The sequence below is a fragment of the Crinia signifera genome, chromosome 4 (genome assembly GCF_055691185.1).
Source record: "Crinia signifera chromosome 4, ASM5569118v1, whole genome shotgun sequence".
Taxonomy (NCBI): Eukaryota; Metazoa; Chordata; class Amphibia; order Anura; family Myobatrachidae; genus Crinia; species Crinia signifera.
In genome coordinates this window covers 27,664,396-27,686,441 of record NC_139220.1, presented here as the reverse complement: position 1 = coordinate 27,686,441, position 22,046 = coordinate 27,664,396, and the positions used below count along the sequence as shown (strand labels likewise).

Sequence of the window (22,046 nt, the reverse complement as noted above, 5' to 3'; positions counted from 1 at the left end):
TGTACGGTTTTACCCCCAGACACCTGCTTCATTGTAGGATGTCCTTGAACTATACTTCACAGGAGAGATCTCTGTTTTCACAACACCGGATTCTGGTTCAATCGGCCAACAGCAAATTCGCTGCGGGGACCGATTGTGTGGCTCTGCGCATGCATATCGGTGAATGTACGCATGTGCAGGGCCGATGTGCGAACACCATCGGCGACCATAACAGTCACAAAGGCATTCCCTTAGGTAGGGGAGGGTGGCTGGAGGGTAATGCCCAATGTTTTATGACAGTCGCCAAGGCGTACCACGGGTAGTAGATGGAGAGGGCGGGCAGGGGGCAGCTGAATGGGAATGTGGGAGGGCTGATGCCTGCCGGCGGACATCGACCAAATAAAAAGATCTGTTCAGACGGACTCTCCCCTCTTCAGAGGAGAGAAATCCTTCGATGGTCGGTGATTTCTCTCTCCTTTGGCTGATTATGGGGCATGCTGGGCAGTGTACGACCCCTGCCTAATGAGCCGACCTGAATCACCCTCTTAATGCTTACAATTACGTTTATGATGCAAGCCATAACATAAATGACACAGATACGTCATCATATACATACTGCAGATCTCCAAGCTGAATTGAACTAATATTCCGAATAAAATTACAATATGGTAGAATTTTCCTTATAATATATTGAGCATAATTTGTGTAGGTTAACTAGGAAAGATGCTTTACATTGCTTCCAATCTTGTTTTAGAACTAAATATTAACTTCAAGCCATTCATTCCATCCAAAAAGATTGAGGTTGTTCACTAGTATTTGTAACGGTGTTGAATATTTTGAGCATTTGTATTAACTAGTTCTTCTGTGACCTCGAAAAGACTCAACGTCTTAAGCTGGATACACAACTGTCCAATGTATCGCGGGAGCAGAAATCTGGCAACGTATGGGAGCACCTGGCAATTTGAGTTGTACTTACATTTTGGTATAGCTGTTCTGATTGGTAAGGAAGAAGAACTATGGGAGGATAACTGCATGTTACTGTGTCTTCTGACTATAAAGGGGCTGTGAGCCCTGAGTGTGGAGAGAGTTATCCTCTAACTGTGAGTGATTGGCACAGGCAGCGAGGCGCATACTTTATTACAGTTAACATGCATTTTATTCTCGCAGAGTTGAAGCAAATCACCGGATGAGCCTCACTTTCCTGTTCTAAACCTAGAAAAAGGCTGGCGGCAGACTGGCAGCAGCTGTCCAGACCAAACCAGCGGACACCTGAGTGACCTCACATGTAGAACTTGATCACGCAGGTGGTCAATATCTCCATATGCCTCAGAAAACTTGTCAGAGAAAACATGCAGTGTGTATCCATGAGCAAGAGAGATGCATTCCGGAGGAATTTTTAGGTCATAAGTTCGATCCATTATCATAATCAAGGATCCATATAAAGCAACTCAGGACATCACCACCCCCCCCCCCCCCCACACCCACACCCACACACCTTGAATAGATGAAACTGGACAAAAATTTGTGTTCTACTTTGGGAAGGGGGAGGGGGGGGTATAAGTTTTCTCCAACTTATACAATCATATTTGGAAAACGACTTCCCTTGGATTTACAACAAATGGAATAAATTAGCCTTAGCAATCGTTCCAATATAACTTGTACGTGTTGACGTTCATTTACTGTGCAGATGCATACACGCCACACAACTGCAATATCAACGCCATGGGAAGCGGTCGCTAAACAGAATCTAAAGGCAACCGTTAGTTAACCATTTCCAGCCCCTCGGACTAGATCAAAATCCACTTTTTCCAGATGTTTAGTTTTAAAAATGGTTATCCTTTTTGTCCATATGTTTCATTATTCCTCTCTTTCATTGTGACACATAGGGCTTTCTTCTTGTAACCAATCAGAGCTAAGTTCTTTGTTTCATCAGCATTGCTTAGGCTGAAACCACAGCAGCCTCTGGATTCTGGGCTGCTGTGGGGGTGTTAGTGGCTTGCAGGGTGTTGTTCCATGCACTCTGCAAGCAAGTAGAATGGGCAATGCCAGTGCAGTTACGGCACTGGCAACCAATCGTCTCGGGACTGTCATTTTGGGGGAGATGCATGAAACTTTTGAAATAAAAAACTGGTTAATGTTATTTTTTTAGACTTTGGTAAATAAATAATATACTATTACAGAAGAGATCTATACAGCGTCTGATTCTAACGTAAATTTGTTTACACAGTATGTAACGTCAGACTGGTCTTCTCTGTTCAAATGACCAAGTAAACCCAAAGCAGTACATGCTGACCCTGTACACCTCTTCATCCTTAGCTCACCAAATATGGCTATGTCCAGCATATAACGCAAAGAAGTCTCAGCATCAAAATAAAAACATCTGATGGGAGGAATTGTGGATAAAGAAAACAAGGTCTTATTTTAACCAATAGTACAATCAGTACATGGGCTGTAGCATTTAGTGACCAATCAAAAATCAGCTTCTAGTAACATGACTAAACTTGACTCAAATCTGTCGATTAATTGGGTGTTTTGGTATCACATGCAGATTCTTTATGCCATGATTTTAAATGTACCCCTACATTATACAGAAACCATGATTATGCTTATAAGGAGAACTAGTAAGCCCGCTCAAAGCAAAAGCTTCGAAAGCTAGTCTGCTTCCTTCTGTGTTTGTGCATGTGTGAGAAAGAGATGTAGTATCACTGTCTGCCAGCAGATGCCATCATTTCTGAGACTCACAGACACTAGACATATATACAGTATAGATGATATGCAAAATGAGCAGATGAAGAACAGGATAAGACTCTATTAATGACAAATATAGAGAATACCTTCTGGAATAAGGGCAAGACATATGTAACCAAGATCACAGGCCAGAAGGAAATCTAGGACAGGTGATATAGCCAAGCAGGTCAAAGGTCTAAACACACAGGTAGTAGACATGGTACTCTCGGCCTGATTCTGACTGTCTCCACGTGGCAACCCCCTGCCCGCCTCTATCCCACCCCACCTGTGCAAGTCGCCGAAGACATCTGCACAGCGTCCTTGCACATGTAGTGTTCCCACTAGGCTGTTTGAGCGGGGCGCTGCGCCCTGCCCGATTTTGAAAGGGCAAAATGCGCCCTGCCTCTCTAGCAGCCCAGCGCCACCATAGACGGCGATGCCCGGCTCTTCCCCGGCAGCACAGCGACTTCAGAGGGGACGGGCCCGCCCCTTTGGTGACGGCAGTGGCCCGCTCCCTTTGATGGGGACGGAGGCCCAGGCACGCCCCCTTTGATGACATCGCAGCCCAGGCACGCCCCTCTTGTGATGTCGGCAGCCCAGGACCACCCCCAGCTGTGACGTCAGCGGGCCTGGTTCGCCCCCAGCGTGCTCTAAATGCTAGAGTCAACACTACACATGCGAATATATCGGTCTCTGGTGCGAATACGCTAGGGACCCATCAAACCAGAACCAGGCCCTCTGTACCATCAAAGATAAAACAAACATAACTTTGGTTGTTTATTAAAAACCCAATTTTAGAATGTAAAATTCTATTAATGGACCAGCACATGTATTGTTTTATCAGTTATGGATAACAGCAGGACAATTAAAGGCGCATTAGTTAATAGCGAAACGTAATAGGGTGAGATTTTTTTAGACAGTTCGAAATGTGAAAATTTTACAGCAATTGCACGTTATTACAGGTGTGATTTTTTGGAAATGTGCAAGTTTGACCATTTTTGTGCCCCCCACAAAAAAAAAATTACACGTCTAAAAATCGCACCCCATTACATTTCACCCACTAACTCTATAAAGTAAGCTGCTCAGTTTGAAATTGCTTTCATTACTCCCCCCTCAAATACAAGACTTGCACTATAAATCTAGTCAGTTTGCCAATATTCTATATAAATAAACCAATTTTTTAAATGAAGTTCCACATTATTTGCATACAGTACCACAGTATTTGCATACAGTATTGGCATATAGTGCAATCTAGAATATTGGCACACGCCGTAATCTCAGCACCACTCTGTTACCTTGCAGAAATCCCCCCCCCCCAAAAAATATAAATGCAGTGTAATAATAAGGAATATATACCTCCTTGGAGGTTGACAGGTGTCACAATGATCCCTTTCACTTCGGTGATGGGGGAGTTCAGCCCATAGCGCCCACCGTCAAGGACAGATTTGCTGCCTGGTTCCTGCGCGGTGACATTCACAATGGCATTGAAATAATCCACACTGGTGGTCTCAGAGCCGCTATGGACCACCGAGCAGGGCAAGAGGACCAGTAAAGGCAGACAGTTCAGGTACTGGAGCGACCGCCTGGAAATCATTTTCAACCAAGTCTTATCAAAAATAATAAAAGACACAATAATCCTTTGGTAAAAAATAGGGAGAAAAAAACAAAACAAAAACAAAGTGCAACAATGCAAAAACTATATCCTTTATGAGTGAGGCTGCAAAAGAATCTTCACCATGTGCAATGTGCAATTCCGTTACATCATCATTACTTGTTACCAACCAATTACCAGTGCTGGTAAAAAAAAAAAAGTGCAGATTAAAAAAAAAAATAATTACAATTATTTCAAAAAAAAAAAAAAAACAGTCCTTGGCACTCCTTACTGGACAGCTTTGCAGCAGAGGGACTGATAAGATCCTACTCAATGCACACCATGCAGCTATAATAATCCAAGCACCAGGGCACACAAAGAGATGCTTGTGCCCTCTGACATACCCACTTGCCAACGTGATCCTTTATTTTGCAAGCATAGGAGGGTGCGGGTATGGGAGGCATGAGGGTGCACAGTACATTGTCCACAGGGTCGTGCAGCAGGAGGGGGGTGGTGTGGGCAAAGGAGATGGGGGGTCTTCACTGGAGCATCCTTGGCAGGGGGGGGGGATGGGGGGCACAGAGTGTGTGCCAGCAGGGCACAAGTCACCCCCCCACCAGCTGGCACTCACTAGAAAGCGAATGCCTCTCTCTGTCAGCTGGACAGAGAGAGAGAGAGAGGCGGCTCCGGAGCTTCCCTTCCTATGTTATAGCGCTGGCGAGTTGCCCAGGGTGACACAGCCTGCCCGGTGCTGGAGATGGCAGGTAAACAGCAACAAAAACTCCGCTGGATCACTGCTGCCGCCGCCGAAGGCGCTAGCAGACTGACTGACTGAGAGGGCAGCAGCGGGAGGGGCTAGACAGAGAGCTGGCTACGCCCCCTCACGTGACCGCAGTCTCCGGCTCCTTCACGTCCCTGTTATTCTGCGCATGCGCATTGAGCAGCACTCAAAGTGTATCATCGTAGAGGCTGGGTAGTGATTTCAATAAATGTAATAAAATTACCAGCTGTGGGATCAGATCTGAATTAGGCCCATTGTAATAATGTACTCCCTGCTCTAACTGGAGTTCAGGAGTCAACAGCAGTGTATAGAATGTATATATTATTTGTTATATATTAAAGTGTTTTATTACTTTCTAGAAAATGTTGTTTTGATATTTTGGTACTGCCTCATCTTTGCAGCCACAGCTTACGCCAACCTTAGCCGCTTTCAGAATAGCATTATCATCCTCTCGCGGGCTCGCTTCGCTCGACATGCTTCGGACAACTTTACTAAAGGTAATAGATGGTGGCATGGACACAGGAGGGTGGCGTTGATTCAGGGCGGTGCGGGTTGTGCTACGTAAGTTCTGTAGCGTAAGCTGTGGCCACAAAGATGAGGGAGGACTGTCACTCACCGACATTACTTACACTTACTATAAACCTATGTTTAATGGCGAGCTATTGTGGTATATAGTCATCTGTATAATTAACAAGTACCTTCCTCTCCCTTCTTCCTCTCCCTTAAAAAATAAAATAAAAAACCAGTAGATCAATATAATTTTTTTTTTTAATATTAACAGTACGGTATTAAAATCTGCCATAAGGTGCAAACCAATGTTAAGGCTCGTACACACAGGGCGACAGGTGCCCAGCACTGAGCGATGTCCTTAAGCTCTGAGGAATCTGTGTGGACCAGTGTTCTCTTGTGAGAGAACACTGGCAATCTGACTAGATTTTGAATGCATGCAGTCAAGATCTAGGGTCGAATTTACTAAGATGTGTATTCTACTTCACATGTGATGTTGCTATGGGCAACCAATCAGAATCTACTTATTTATATAGCACCCTCTAGAAGATAGTAGACAGGATCTGATTGGTTGCCCATAGCAAGGGCGTAACTACCATTGGTGCATGGGGTGCAGCTGCTATGGGGCCCAGAGCTGAGAGGGGCCCACTTTGCCTGTCAGTGCTGTATTTATTTTTCAGCATTAGGTGATAAATAGGGGCCCTTACAAACTTTTGCTATGGGGCCACATGTATCTAGTTACGCCACTGGCCCATAGCAATATCACGTGTGAAGTAGAATACACATCTTAGTAAATTTCTCCCCCTAGTCAGGCCATATCGGCACGTGGGACCACCATCACTGGGGGGTATACAAGTTAGGCGATGTGTCCTTAATTTCTAAGTGATCTAATCAGATTGCTTAGAAATAGCCCAGAAATAGTCCTGTGTGTAACGGCCCTTTAGGAAGAAAATTGTACTGTGTCACTTGGACTGAAAATAACAAATATATTTTTGCTTCACTTCATCCTGTCCGCACCCAGGCCCCACACACTATACCAAGTAACCAGGCAAAGATTTTGGTAATCGCATAAAGTAATTAGCAGAATTCTTTGTCTGAAGGCCGCCTCAGCTGCTGCCTCATCTGCTGCCTTTGTGTCCATTCGTTAATGATTGACAATCGTGTGGCTGCTGGACCGTCTTGCTACTTTACAAAGCTGTGAAGCTGACCATATTGCAGCCCATAATGCTACTGAAGGGCTCGCTGTGTGGGCTATTAGAGGAGCCAGGTAATCCTTGCCCGCCATTGTTTGTCCCATCATGCTAATGGCATTTTACAGGCAACATTTCCTTTGTTTCAGCTAAAGAAATAAATGAAAATGTTTTACTAATAGTACAACAATGTTGTACTATTGTTGTTTAAGTTACTTTTCGTATATATTCCAACATCTAGTATTATATTCTTTACAACCTGTGGTTGGATAACAAAAAAAAAAAAAATGCAGTCACTGTGAAAATAAAGCCTACTACTATAATACAGTAGCACAACTACTATCACTGTAATAATGCACTGCAGGAATATATATATATATATATATATATATATATATATATGTGTGTATATATATATTAATCCCCTCCCCCTGCAGTTACCCATTGACCAAGTTTATACTGCCTATGCTCTATGTTTTGACTAGTGGCCTAACTACTGTAAGGCAGCCCCAGCTGCTGCTTGGGGAGCTATTGGCAGCAGGGTCTGTGTGGGCACCAGCACCCGCTCGACGCACTGACATGCTGCTGCCTGCCGCTGGCCGAGCACCAGAGGAGCGTCAGCCGCAGGCGGGTGCGGCCAGGCAGAGACGACAAATCCCCCCCACTGATTCAATTGTTCTGTACACAGAGCCGGCTATTAGCTACTGTGTACAGGATGGGCGCGGATGGCGTTCTAGGCGGCCTGGGATGCGTTGGAGCCAAGGGAAGCAGCAGTGTCTGCTGGTCTCTCTTCCTCCTCTCCTGCTTCAGCTTCTCAGTTATGCCTGGGGAGGGGGGCACAAACATTTTGGCAGGGCAATATTCTCCCATGCGGCCAGTAATGACAAGTACACGGGGCCCCTCTGTCTAAAGTGCCCCGGGCCCCTCAAAGGCTTACTCCGGCACTGACTGAATTTTAATGCCAAGCAATCATTTTCTTGCACATATTTAGTGACAGTTATATATCATTTCCCCAGTAGGGCCAGTTACCAATGTTTTCCCAGCAGGTTATTAGCAAAAATAAATAAATTTCATTTTGTACAGTATGGTTTTCGGAATAAATTGGATAATGGATAGTTGGATAAGGATACTTAACCTGTACTACCGGTATATACGCAATGTATCTATTCCATTTGGTCCAAATAAATTGGACACTTCCTGGTCTTAAAATTCCACTAAGTTGCATCCCATTTGCAGCCGTGTAGCTAGGTGCCATGGTGCCCGGAAGCAAGGGCATGTCTCGTCTCGCGCCCCCCCCCCCCCCCCCCACTAATCCCCCAAACCCCATAATCCATGATTATTCCCCATGATCCATGATTTGATCTTTACTTGATCTTTATTTAAAAACTAAAATCCACCTTGACAGACAGCTCAGCAGGGCGGCAGCCAGCACAGCAGCAGTCAGAATCCTCCTCCAGGCTACAGCCAGCACTTGGGAAGGAGTGATGATGACGCTGCTGCAGCCAGGGAGGAGGGAGTGACTGTGTGCAGCAGGGACAGGGGAGGAGTCCTCTTGATTTCTGCTGTGCAAGTGCTGCCCGGCCAGCTCGCCATCACAGCCGACTGAGCCGGCCCAAGCAGCAGCAGCAGCTTTGTCCAGGGAGGTGTGGGGAAGGAGACCGTGACGTGCGTGACGTCATCGGTTTCACGGCCGCGGCGCCAGGGGTGAGCCTTTGGTGCCCAGAACGTGTGGTCCACTAGCTCCGCCCTCCCTCTGCCCTGAGTGTAAGTCGCACACCATCACATTGGCGGAATTCTGGAAAAAAGTCGGACATTCTACATCCAAATGGCTGGGACCCGGGGGAAACGCCGTCGGAAGGGGACGCGTGCGCATCTCGTGCGCGCGCCTCCCCTTTTGCAGAGCAGATGGCGGCTAGCGTGGGATGGCGGCTGCCGCCATTCCTGCAAAGACAAGGCCGGCTCCATCTGTATGTATAGTTTGGAGCATAGAAGGGAAAGGGGGGACATGATAGAAACTTTCAAATATATCAAGGGTTTTACCAAGGTACAGGTGGGAGACATTCTTCACAGGAAGAGGAGCAACAGAACACAAGGACATGCACTGACACTAGAGGGAGGGGAGATTCAGGGGAAATCTGAGGAAAAAATACTTCGGTAGTAGTAGATAAGTGGAATAGCCTCCATCAGAGGTGGTAGACGCAAATACATTAGTACAAGTTAAACATGCTTGGGATAGGCATATTGATATCCTTACAAAAAAATAAGGATCAAATATGGTTTCAGGTAACATGTTTAAAAAAGGGGCAGACCAGATGGGCCAAGTGGTTCTATTCTGCTGTCACATTCTAGGTTTCTATGTTTCACACAGCCTATACGGCCCACAGCCTATGTAGTAATCAGTGGCGTAGCTACCCCCGCCGCCGCCCCACCAAGCACTCCTACCCCCCCGCCCCACCGCCCATGCAACCCCCCCCCCCCAATCCCCCACAGCCTTACCTATCGCGCTGGTCCGGCAGCGCCGTTCTTCTGCTGAGGACCACCACAAAATGGCCGCCCCCATACAGCAGACAGTTTCAGAGAACTATAGTTACGCTATAGTTACGCCGCTGGTAGTGATCTTTAAATGCATATATATATATGTATGCCACCCTGATAATTGGTTCAGTGTCCTGTACCCTGATGCTATACTTGTCCTATATTGTTTTGTACTGTTCAGAGAGGAGGATAGGAGGAGGGAGAGGACTACTTTGCCCATTCTCCCTACCTGCTGCCTAATGTCCTGACCATCCCTGCCAATTTCAGGATCTCTCACAGTAACTTTTGGCACTCAAACGGTTAAACGTTGCCATACTTTAATACCTTTAATGGCATCTAATCCCTCTGTTTTATACCACCCTTATACTTATGTTAGTACCATCTGCTGATGTAGATATGTTTATATACAGAGGCGTAACTAGACCTGTTTGGGCCCCATAGCAAACATTTTGAAAGGGCCCCCCAGCACTCCGCCCAAAATGAGGGTGGGGGGATCACAATAGTAAATGGGAAGGGTATGACAGTAGGCAGGACCAGATAGATTGGATACTGGGATGTGAGGATTAAGGTTATGGTGGGGGGGGGGGGGGGGGGGGCACTGTGACTGTTTTGTGGGAAGTTAGCTGATGGGGAGGGAAGGGTGCAGGGTGACAGACACTGGGATGGTGGGTGCCACTGGGCTGGGGACGGGGGATGGATGGTTAGATGGGGGCACTGGGATGGGGGAGAGGGGGCAGAGGGAGGAGAGGTAAAAGGTTAGGGGAGGAGGGGGAGCATGGATTTGAAAGAGTTGTAAGTTAACAACAGGCTTTTAAAGCTCTTGTGCCCCAGTGCTGCAGTCTCCATGTCACTGGCACGGTCAGCGCAGAGTTTCCTGCTCCCACTCACCAGCGCTGCCGGAGGTCTCTCTGTCAATGGTGTCTTCCCGGCCGGGTCTCCATTTCCCTGATGCCGAGTCTCCTGCTTCCACACACACCAGCGCTGCAGGACTCTGTCAGTAGGGCAGTCAGTGCTGGGTCTACTGCTGCCCTGCCTGCCTCCGCACCCCAGCACAGAGTCTCCTACTCCCGCTCCATTATGAAGGGTCTCTGTTTCCAGCACTGCAGGTATCTGTTAAGGGGGAGGCAGCGCCGGGTCTCCTGCACCCTGTCCCCTGTGCTGCGGGTCTCTGGGGCAGGCAGCACCAGGTCTAACATAGCCTTTACTCATGGCAGGGCATTATTTGAAAAATAAATTTGGGTGCAGGGGATTGCCTGAAGTGCCTTGGGGCCCCCCAAGCACCCGGGCCCATAGCAATGGCACCCCCTGCACCCTCTATAGTTACGCCACTGTTTATATACCCTATACTTGGCCTATTGTCGTGAACTGCAATTGGGCCTACACATTTAGCGATTACGGGGCATCACTAGATCGCTTAGAAAATGCTCCTACATTGCTCGTGTGTAGGGGTGTAGCGATAGTGATGCGCAGCCCTGCGTGTTGTTATCGCCCCAGTGATTGATATCCAGAATGCTAAATAAATCAAGTTAATCGCCAGGGTGAGGTATGGTGTTCTCAGTGGAGTACTGGCCCTGACAGATAGTTCAGTACACAGCGCTGACGCATCGCTGTGCGATGAGCGATCTTGCTGAGCGTTATGAGCAATCTACCATCACTTTAGAACGCTCAGCAGGGTCATTACATGTGTAGGGCCCATAAGTCATCGTTTTCTTGTTTTGTTTACTTGTTTATGGCATACTTGCCTACTTTTGAAAACTAGTTTCAGGGAGATTATAGTTGGTTGCAGAATTTGCACAGTGCCCCATTGAGGGGGCGTGTCATGCTCCACCCAAAAGGCGTGTCTAGTTCCATATATGGAGAGATTGTGAACGTGGCACCTATAAGTGTGGGTGTGTGCTGCTACATCTGAGAGGAATCTTGTAAAATGACTTATATCCAAATGTAGATGAGCCCCAAAGCAGTTAGTAAGAGCTACTATACTTGGTAACCTGCTGGGAAATGGTGCTGATGACTCAATGTAAATGTATCTGTCTCTCATTCCTTTTTTCCCCAAAAATGTAACAGTGTAATGTGGGCTAGGTGAAATGAGGGAGATTGGTAGACTAATGAGGGAGAGAGGGAGATTGCTGCTGTTTCAGGGAGTCTCCTGCAGAATGCAGGAGGGGAGGTAACTATGCTTTATGGACTCTGTAACTGGGTGTTGCGGATCCCTTGTGGTACTATATAAAAGAGTAATAATAATAAGCACACAATAAGCTTAATGCAGGGATGGTTAAATAGCTAACAAAATGTTACATGCACATGGCTAGGGACTACGGAAAAATAGTTTTTTCCTTTTGTCCATGTAATGAAAATATCACTGTCACTGTGACCCAGTCATCTTACTTGTTTCCCAAATTGTGGAAGTAAAACAATTGGTTAGTTGAGCTGCATATTGTGAAAGCGTAGAGAAACCTGTTACACCTCATTTAATGCTACACCGCCATCTAGTGGCATCATTTCATAATGTACAAATAATTTAAAAAAGATAATGACCAGTACACGGCTTCCTCAGACATAAGGGGTTATTCTGGTGAATTCGCAGCCTTGCGACTCCACCAAACAGCGTCCGCCTCCCCCTCGCTGCATGTGTTCCCACGCACAGATGCGACTGGATGTTTAACACAAACATCCATTCGCATACTGTGGGGAACACTCACATCATTGCATAGTCGGCGACCATCGAATGATGTGGAAGGCCCAGGCATGTGTAAGGTTGCTCTGAGCGTGCGCCCTCGGACATCCGGCGATGTCAGCTGCCGACCCCACCCCCGCATCACGGCCTCATTACCATGAGAATGCTCAGCGTTCTCATGGGAACACCCATGAACCGCTGAGCATTCCCATATGGTGATTGGGCTGCCTGCCGCCTCCCACCCGCTGTCCTGGGTGCGTGAACTATCTATCCACAAGATTTCTAGAGGGTGTTCCCAAATGCTGGATTTTAAAGTGAGTGTGGCCATCCCATGATGTGCGCATAGTTCGTACTTAACAAGATGCAGTCTACTTCATTAAGGCCCTGATTCTGGTTGGCTCGCAAAGCAGCGTTAGTTTGCTGCTTTGCAAGCCATGTAACGTCACCCGCGTGAATGCCCGCCCCCGCTACTAGCTAAACTTCCCCGCAGCACTGCGAATGGATGTTTTGGCTGGCGTGCTGGACCGAAATCATTTGATGGTCGCCGATCATAGAATGATTTCTGTAACGCTCCCAAATTTAGGTCCGTCTAGAATTTGCAGGGGGCCAAACAGACCAGAATGACCCCATCAATATGCAGTGTCTGTCAGACATATACAGGGCAAGCGGTCATGGTAAGCCATATATCTCCCAATTTATTTATTATTTATTTATTAGCAGTTTCTTATATAGCGCACACATATTCCGCAGCGATGTACAGAGAATATTTGACCATTCACATCAGTCCCTGCCCCAGTGGTGTTTACAATCTATATTCCCTACCACATGTACACGCACACACAGACATTCTAGGTTTAATTGAGAGAGAGAGACAGGGAGTGAGAGAGGGTGTGTGGGAGAGACAGGCAGCGAGAGAGGGTGTGAGGGAGAGACAGGGAGCAAGAGAGGGTGTGTGGGAGAGACATGGAGCGAGAGAGGGTGTGAGGGAGAGACAGGGAGCGAGGGAGGGTGTGAGGGAGAGACAGGGAGCGAGGGAGGGTGTGAGGGAGAGACAGGGAGCAAGAGAGGGTGTGAGGGAGAGACAGGGAGCAAGAGAGGGTGTGAGGGAGAGACAGGTAGCTAGGGAGGGTGTGAGGGAGAGACAGGGAGCGAGAGAGGGTGTGAGGGAGAGACAGGGAGCGAGAGAGGGTGTGAGGGAGAGACAGGGAGCGAGAGAGGGTGTGAGGGAGAGACAGAGAGCAAGAGAGGGTGTGAGGGAGAGACAGGGAGCGAGGGAGGGCATGAGGGAGAGACAGGGAGCGAGAGAGGGTGTGAAGGAGAGACGGAGCAAGAGAGGGTGTGAGGGAGAGACAGGGAGCGAGAGAGGGTGTGAGGGAGAGACAGGGAGCGAGGGAGGGTGTGAAGGAGAGACAGGGAGCGAGGGAGGGTGTGAGGGAGAGACAGGGAGCAAGAGAGGGTGTGAGGGAGAGACAGGGAGCTAGGGAGGGTGTGAGGGAGAGACAGGGAGCGAGAGAGGGTGTGAGGGAGAGACAGGGAGCGAGGGAGGGCGTGAGGGAGAGACAGGGAGCGAGAGAGGGTGTGAAGGAGAGACGGAGCAAGAGAGGGTGTGAGGGAGAGACAGGGAGCGAGAGAGGGTGTGAGGGAGAGACAGGGAGCAAGAGAGGGTGTGAGGGAGAGTCAGGGAGCAAGCGAGGGTGTGAGGGAGAGACAGGGGGCGATAGAGGATGTAAGGGAGAGACAGGGAGCGAGAGAGGGTGTGAGGGAGAGATAGGGAGTGAGGGGGTGTGAGAGAGAGACAGGGAGTGAGAGGGTGTGATGGAGAGACAGAGAGTGAGAGGGTGTGAGGGAGAGACAGGGAGTGAGGGGGGTGTAAGGGAGAGACAGGGAGTGAGGGGGTGTGAGGGAGAGACTGGGAGTGAGAGGGTGTGAGGGAGAGACAGGGAGTTAGAGGGTGTGAGGGAGAGACAGAGAAAGGGTGGAGGGGAAATGAAAGGGACAGGGTAGAGAAAAGTTGAAAGACGGGGCAAGAGAAAAAGATAAAAGATGGGGGAGAGAAAAAGAAAAAAGAGACGGGGTGAGAAAAAAAGAGATGGGGGAGAGAAAAAGATGAAAGAGATGAGAGTGAAGTGATGAGAAATGGGGTGGAGAGAAAAGAGGGGACAGGGGTGAGACAGAGGTAGAGGAAGGGGGGGCAAGGACGGAGGGGGATAGTTAGGGGAGAGAGGGGGCGGAGACCAGGAGTGTAAAAAGGATCACTTTTTCCCTCACAATCCCCCTCCTCCAACCCCAGAACAAGCGGGTGGCAGTGGCAAGTAAGCCCCGATTTCCCCTGAGCTTCCCCTGCAGCTCCCTGGGGGAGCTTGATAAGATTTGGCACTTGAAGTGCCATTTTTTACATGTGATAAATCAGATGCGATTAATGACATGTAAAAACCCGGGGATCTGCATCAGAGCTAGCGTTCCGTGGGAGCGGGGACGGGTACGAGGGGGGGCGGGAGCGGCAGGAGCAGTCTGGGAGTGGGGACCGGTCCGGGGGAGCGGCACGAGATGTAGCGGCAGGCAGGGAGCGGGGACTGCGGCGCAGATGCAGAGCAGAGAGAGGCGGGAGAATAGAAAGAAATCCTATTCAAAAGACTGGGCGGCCGCTGATTGGCTGGGAACTCAGCCAATCAGTGACCGCCCAGTCTTTTGAATAGGATGGTTTCTATTCTCCCGCTCGCCGTGGGGACCGCAGAGCAGCCTGCTCCTGCTGCTCCCCCAGACAGCTGTACATGATTTATCTTATGTGCAGACCGTCCGACATCCGGATCTGATCCGATGCACAAGGGACCGCGCATTGGATCAGATCAGATGTCATACCCTACGCAATTTGGCCAATTTCACCCGATTTCTCAGCCCAATCCTCCAGAATCAGGTGAAATCGGGGCCAAATCGCGTAGTGTATGGGGGCCTTTACATTTGCCTCACCTGCAGTGCACCTGGTTTTGTCCATTTGCTAAACAAGCATCTGTGAGATCAGGTCTGAATGAGGACCAGATTCAGCTCTGCATGCAGGGTGGTGAATTCACAGTGTGAACCCTCCATTAGGCCAAATCCAGCAACGGCCTGTGATCATAGGCCGTGCGCTGGCTGATTGACAGCCGGCCGGCACCCCAGCATTTTCTGGAAGTGCAGCGAAAAAAACTTACTCTTTGCGAGGGAGGGTCGCTGATGTCATCATTACAGTGCTGAGTGAGTCTAGACTTATGTGGCCCTGCACTTGGGGGGAGGGGTGAACTCATTCAGTTAGGTATTTCAAATGGTTTCCCCCTATTCACACGGCTGCACATGGGTGGGATTGTAGTGTGGTGGGGGCAGCGGCTAACTGATTGCTGGGCTGCAAAAAGTTGCAGCCCTGCAATCAGGTCTGAATCGGCACCTTACTCCCTTTCTTCTACACCATAGATCAGCTATATCAGACATTTGTTCACTTATATCTATATGATGTGCGATTAATGTTCCATAAGGAACCTCCCTATACCCATTTAAATCGATGAAATGTAATACATTAAATTGCTATACCATGTATTGAAGTTAGAGGTCACTGTTCCATGAAATTAGTATATTGGATCTGGTCCGACGACCCCAGGAGACATCATTCCAACCTGAGTCTTAAGCCCAGCGCCTGAACTCTGTGCAGTACTCCTCAGCAGTACCTTCACCCTGCCGTAAGGCACGAAGGTTAGCTTCAGCAGATGCTGCAGGATCATCATATAATAGAGCTTTGAAGAAGGCTTCCACAGTAAGTAATGTCAGGCTCTGGGCATCCAACCCAAAAGCCCAAGTCTGTGGAGCACCTCGTAACAATGACATGACCACTCCTACTCGTTGAACCTAAGAGCCGGAAAACACTGGTCTTAGCTTGAAATACAGTTTGCAAGCCTCCCTAAAATTTATGACATTTTTCGGGTCCCCCTCAAACCTATCAGGGATAGGTACCTTCGGCTTGGGAACTGACACCTGAATGGGGGGTGCGGCCTGTATTTTGGTCTCTTGATCTTTAAGGAGAACATCAAAACCCTGCACTACCTCCGAGAGTGCCCTGATTTGGTTTGCTAACACTTGCGCTGGACTTAGGCTTCCATCTTCTCACCAGTAATGTGTTGATTGGTGATAATGTCAGGGAACTCTGTACTGCTGAATAAGTAACTAGAGCCCCTCAGTGGAGGGTCTTCTGCCTAGAACAATGACCCGTTGTTCCCATAGTGCAAGCAGGAACACCGGTACTTAGGCCCCCGCCAGGTGTTAATGCCTCTGGGCAGTAGATACTTATATAACAGAGAACCGTTAGGTGGTGTTAGATGGCAGGAGAATACCACAGTACAGTTGCTAAAGGTACAACTGTAAACTAGTCACTAGGATACTCCCAAGGTGGTAAATAGGTTATCTGCCAGAAAGGCTAAGCACAGTCACTAAATCACAGTCAATGGCCGGTACAGATATAACAGGACACGGCAAGGCAGCTGGAATAGATGATAAATTAACAAGGTCTTAGCTTGAACCTTGGGACAGGAATCCCAGGACAGGCGTGGAGGACACAGACATAAGTGATCTGGACAAAACACGGACTGTAACTATGTATCTCATTGAACAAGAATCCACAGACTTTTCTGGAGACGGTAACGACAGGATCCTCCAATGGACACACGGCACAAGGTTTTTCCAGAATCCTTCCAAATGGAATCTTTCAGCACAGAAGCAGCAGATATAAGTCTTTCAACCAGGTAATAAAAGGGATCTTCTGGACCAGAATCCACTGGACCTTTCTGGAGTGGTTAATACGACAGAATCCTCCAGAAGATTAAGCGGGAACAGACCTTCTCAAAGTTCACCTAGTAAAATCTCTTAAAAGCACAGAAACAAACTTGAATCTTTCTTCCAAGATTAGCTTTGGAATCTTCCCTGACTGAATCAGCATAGGACCTTCTTGGAGCTGTAAATCGACAAGATCTTTCTTTCAAGTAGTTTCCCAGGATGAAAGACACAGCCTACATGAAGCTATCACCAACACTGACTGATCAAAAAGCAATCTATAAGATGTTTATTTGCTGAGTAGGAGCCAGCTGAGTGCTGCCATCCACAGAGAACTCAGCCTGCACGACTACAGCACCTGACACAGTGCTGCAAATGTAAACACTCCAGGATATCAGTAGCCTGAAGCAGCCAGGATGGCCGTGACAGCAGTTTGTAACTGACAGGTAGATTTATTATTAGTCGATCAGGGGAATATGCGCTATTACCGTGCGTTATGGCAGGGGATAGCGCTTCCCCTGATCTATGACACCCGCTGTGTCTAACATGTGGCGGTGCAGGGCAGGAGGCAGAGCGCAGGAACGATATTTTATACTGCTCGCATGCCTTCTACCCAATGTATAAATGGACAGCATCGCTTTGACAGCTGCAGTTGACGAAGCCCTATCCCCACAGCAGGGACAGCGCTGTCCCTGCTGCTGGCTCTGAGCTATGCTGGGGATCTCTTGTGAGTTTCGAGATCCCGCGCATGCCAAGTCAAGCCTGAGGGGGAGTAAGCGCTCCCCCACTTCAGTTGTTCAGATGTTAATACATCTTGTTGGTCTCCCCTCCTGCTTCGCCTCGCTAATGAGGCAAAGCAGGAAGTGTTTTAATGGCGCATTAAGCGCAGCTATAATAAATCTACCCCATGAGGGTCGAAGGTGGTGCAGTATGTTGTGGGGGGATGGGACCCAAAAAACAGTGTACTGGGGTGGTGGGTGGGGGGTGTGTGTGTGTGTGGGGGGGGGAAATCGATGTACTAGGGACAGGGCTGCCATTAGAAATTGTGGGACCCAGGACTGACAAAATAGGAAGGCCCCCTCTATTATTAAAAATATATATATATATATATTGGTGGGCAGTGGGCATATACAAATATATAAATGGTGGGCATATAAATACAGCACTCCCTGGTCCCCTCGCCCTAAACCCCCCCCCCCCCCCCCCCCCGATGTATATTAATGATTTTTAGTTTCCTAACACCAGTCCATGCAAGGGTGGGCTGGGGCGTCTGGGCTGTACTGTGCTGCCTGTCACACTGTGCAGCTCCTCTCTCTCCACTGAGTCCCAGGCAAGGCTCGTGACTGCTGTGAGACAGCTCCTCATTTGTCTCGCTCAGCGTGACATCATTACGTCATGCCGCGCGGTGGGGGCTTCCTGTGTGGAGGGCTCCGAGTCCCGTTTTCCTGCAGGTGTGACTGCGCAGCGTGCCACAATAAACTCTGAGCCGGACGGGCTCAGGCTGCATAATTACCACTGACGGTGGATGAATGAGGGGGCGTGGGTGTGGCCGGCCGCAGCTCAGCGGCAGTGTAGAAGACAAGTGAAGAGTTGGGGGTTCTGGGGATAGAGCTGCCCAGGCCCTACCCTATTTCAGAGCGGCGGGGCGCGGGACTCAAGTACCCCAAGACCCCCCCTAATGGCGGCCCTGACTAGGGAGGGGGGAACCCAGATAAATCAGTGTACTAGGCTTTGATATGTGTATTTGATCAACCATAGTGAAAAAAAAGTTCAAGATCAACAGAGAAAATATGTTTGGATACTAATATATATTCTTATATAAAGGTTTATATTATATCAAAACAGAACAAGTAACAATATTCATTTTGCATAGTACATAGAAAATAAGTCTTTATCACTGCAAGACTGCGGTAAGGGTTTGAATGTTGCACATGGCTAGGCGCAGCTAGCTAGGGCATGACTTATTTGTAGTTCAGCTCCTGGTGAGCTTCAGACATACAGTACAGTAGATGGTGGAGTAATTGCATCAATGATCTTCAGACAGAGATAGTCCAAGTCCACTATACGGGGTCACCTAAGGTTCTGACATCGATCGAAGTGGATAGAATTGTTGGAACATTTGAGCCACCTTCACAGCAAGCACTTGTTTGGCTGTTGGGTTCGGTTGCTTATCTGTGACTTGAATATGATTATACCGTATATCCATTTCTTCGCTTTCTTTGCCAGTAGGTGTCTTACAAACACTTTACGGTGGATTACAATTTGGTAGAATAAGAACCATTGCACACTGGGAACTGTAGACTTCATTGAGGCCCAAGTAAATGGATTTGTTGCAAGCTCAACGCTGTTTCACCAACAAAATGGCCGCACTTTATAAGGACATAGCTCTTATTTTATTACATCGCCTTCTTACTTTTTTTAATGCTTCATTTTTCAAAAGTACCTGTTATGAACAGAATGGTGTGATTATATATGTCCTGTTCTTTGAATGGGTTTCGTATATCACTTTTATTTTGAATGACCAGCTCCGAGCAATTAATTTCCTAATAAAAGTATGCAAATGTGTATTAAATAATTGTAAATCACTATAAATGTATCTTTTTTTTTTTTTTACTGTTTCTCTGAAAATAAAGGATAGGTTTTTATTTTAAAAAGAACAGCAAACCAGAAAATTTAAATTAGGAAATACAGTAAAGCAACTTTTCTCCCATTGCCAGATACACATTATGCAATTATTGGGCTAATCAGCTGATAATTATATGATCAACCTGGTAACTCTATAGTGTGTATGCAGCAACATTAGCTGATAAATGGCTTCAAATGCTCCTGCAGATGATCAGATTGGGAGTTCTGGGCCGGCTCTACCCCTAGGCAGCTTTAGGCAGCTGCCTAGGGCGCTGGGATCTAGGGGGGCGCCACCAAGTCTGCCGATCAAAAAATCAAGGACATCTTTGATGATCCCTGTGTACTTAATGCAGGTGGCTGCTGTGGAACTTCTAAGACCTCACCTCCATACTTTCTCTTGAGGCATACTTCCCTACTTTGCTACCCTGTCCTTCTGTACTCTGTTGTGGGAGGTAAAGGTGAGGGTGCTGGGGGTCTCCAGGGAAAGCAGGGGAGTTGTCCACCTTCCTGGGGGGGGGGGGGGGGGGGCGGGCTGGTAGGATCCCTCAATTTTTGGGAGGCTCCTTGACATTCCAGAATTTTACGCAAGCATGCATTAAGGCAGGGGTGGGGAACCTTTTTTGTGTCAAGGGCCGTTTGTATGAGTAAAAAATCCTTCGGGGGCCATATGCAAAAATTTATCTTACAAATTGTCCTGTTGCAGCCGTCCCGTGCTCCGGTGGCTGCTGCTGAATAGGACTGTCAGTCTCCGGCTGCTGTTGATTAAGAGTAATCTTGCGAGAACTACCGACCTCTCGCGAGACCAGCAACGGGGTCCGCAAATGGCCCGGGACCATGAGGTTCCCCACCCCTGCATTAAGGGATGGAAAATGGTTATTGGTGGCAGTATTGGGGGGGGGGGGGGAGGGCAGGGTCGTCAGTAGGTTGAAGTTTTGCCTAGAGTGCTGAGAAGCCTGACACCGGCCCTGTTCACACCATATCAGTTTGCATTCGCCTATTGTGAATTTGGTTTAAGGCTACAATCAGATTATCTGATGTGTCATCACGCGCTCTGTCGTGGAAATGAATCCACCAATCCACCTTATTCATATCTACAGAGAGATTCTGCCAGGCTGTCAGTCACTGCCTACTGTACATCCTACAAAAATGGCAACAAGCTACAGAAGGGGTAAAAAAACTACATGAAGGACATACTTGGCTAATTATATACATTGGCTTTACTTACTTAATTTCCCGTTACATTTTTGAAATAAATAAGATGCCTTTTACAGCATCTACTACTCTAGCTGTTAATGTATAAGTACCATCTTAAATAAGTAAATTGTGTATATTCAAATTGTAACTCTGCTGAGAACAGATTTCACCCTATTAAAATGTTTATTTTGGGTACTACATGTTACATGAATAACTAATAACATTGATAATAGGAACTTTCTGCCTGTAATTGCCTGTAAAACACTCAGCAACATACTGTTGCTGCCAACCAAAAATCTTAGCAACAGACTGCTATGGCCAATCGTAAAACTCAGCAACACACTATTGCTGCCAACTGTAAATGGCCTACACATGGCGATCTGAGCAGTGGTGGTTTTTACCTATGGGCTGCAGCCGCCCCAGGTAAAATCCACCACTGTTCTCTGCCTAAGTTAAGCCAGATGCAGTCTGTGGGACTGCGCTGGCTTCACTGTGACTGGCAGTGACTTCCTATTGGAAGTCCGACCTGCCAGTCACCCAAGGCAGTCCCATTGGGAGGTGTTCCCTCTAGGATGGCTCTACATTGGCTGTTGAGCGACAGCCCATAAAACCTGGGTTCCACGCATGCGCAGTATGAGGATGATACTGCACATGCACCGAACCTGGGACCCTGAATGCAGGGGAGGGGAACCTCAGCTTGTCTCGCCCACCCGCCGACAAGGAAAGGAGAGTTCACGTGTGAGGTGGTGACGTGGGTGGAAGCGAGTTATCGCGAGAGGTGTCCATCAGCAGCAACCGTCTCTCTTCACACTGTTATTCAGCAGCAGCCGGAGCATGGGACGGTGGAAGCAGGGTACTTTTTAAGTTGCAAATTTTTATATGGCCCCCAAAAGATTTTATCAATCAAATGGCCCTTGGTAGAAAAAAGGTTCCCCACCCCTGCTGCGGCAGCGGAGCAGGGGGGGGGCACATTATGGCAGCCCCCTCCTCCGCAGAGGTAAGAGCCGCCGCTGAATCTGAGCAATGTAGATCATTCAGATCGCTCAGCAAGATTGCTCACAGTGATGCACAGCAATGTATGTGTCAGTGATCTGTCAGGGCCAGCGTTCTCCGGCGACAACAATGGCCCTGACTGGCGAGCTCACTAGATTTATCCTACATGGAGGATATTATTCCACGGGCGATAGCGATGTGTGGAGCTGCGCAATGCGCATCGGTATCGCTATGGCCCCTACACACGGAGCGTTGTAGAGGCATTTTCTAAGCAATCTAGTTAGATCGCTTAGAAAATTCCCTGAAATCGGCCCGTGTGTAGGCCCATTACTCAGCAAATTCTGTAACAATAAAAAGAAGTGCAGTACATAGTTATTGTTTGTTTGTAGGTGTGGCTTGTGTAGGTCAGTCATTTAAATCTGATCTGTCGTGTATTAGGCAACATTGCTAAAAGCAGAT

General features: G+C 47.9%; 1 protein-coding gene across 3 annotated transcripts in view; it reads right to left on the bottom strand.

Annotated features, from left to right (window-relative positions):
* Positions 1–5,144, bottom strand: part of RNF130 (ring finger protein 130) — a 175,436-nt gene extending 170,292 nt beyond the window's left edge. For 2 of the 3 annotated variants that reach the window (XM_083181474.1, XM_083181473.1), the window contains exon 1: positions 4,063–5,143. In XM_083181474.1, the coding sequence (XP_083037600.1) occupies positions 4,063–4,300 (238 nt within the window). In that variant the 5' untranslated portion in view covers positions 4,301–5,143. Of the gene's footprint in view, positions 1–4,062 lie in introns of all 3 variants that reach the window. The other variant, XM_083181475.1, reaches the window with a different exon arrangement.
* Between the last annotated feature and the right edge of the window lie 16,902 nt (positions 5,145–22,046).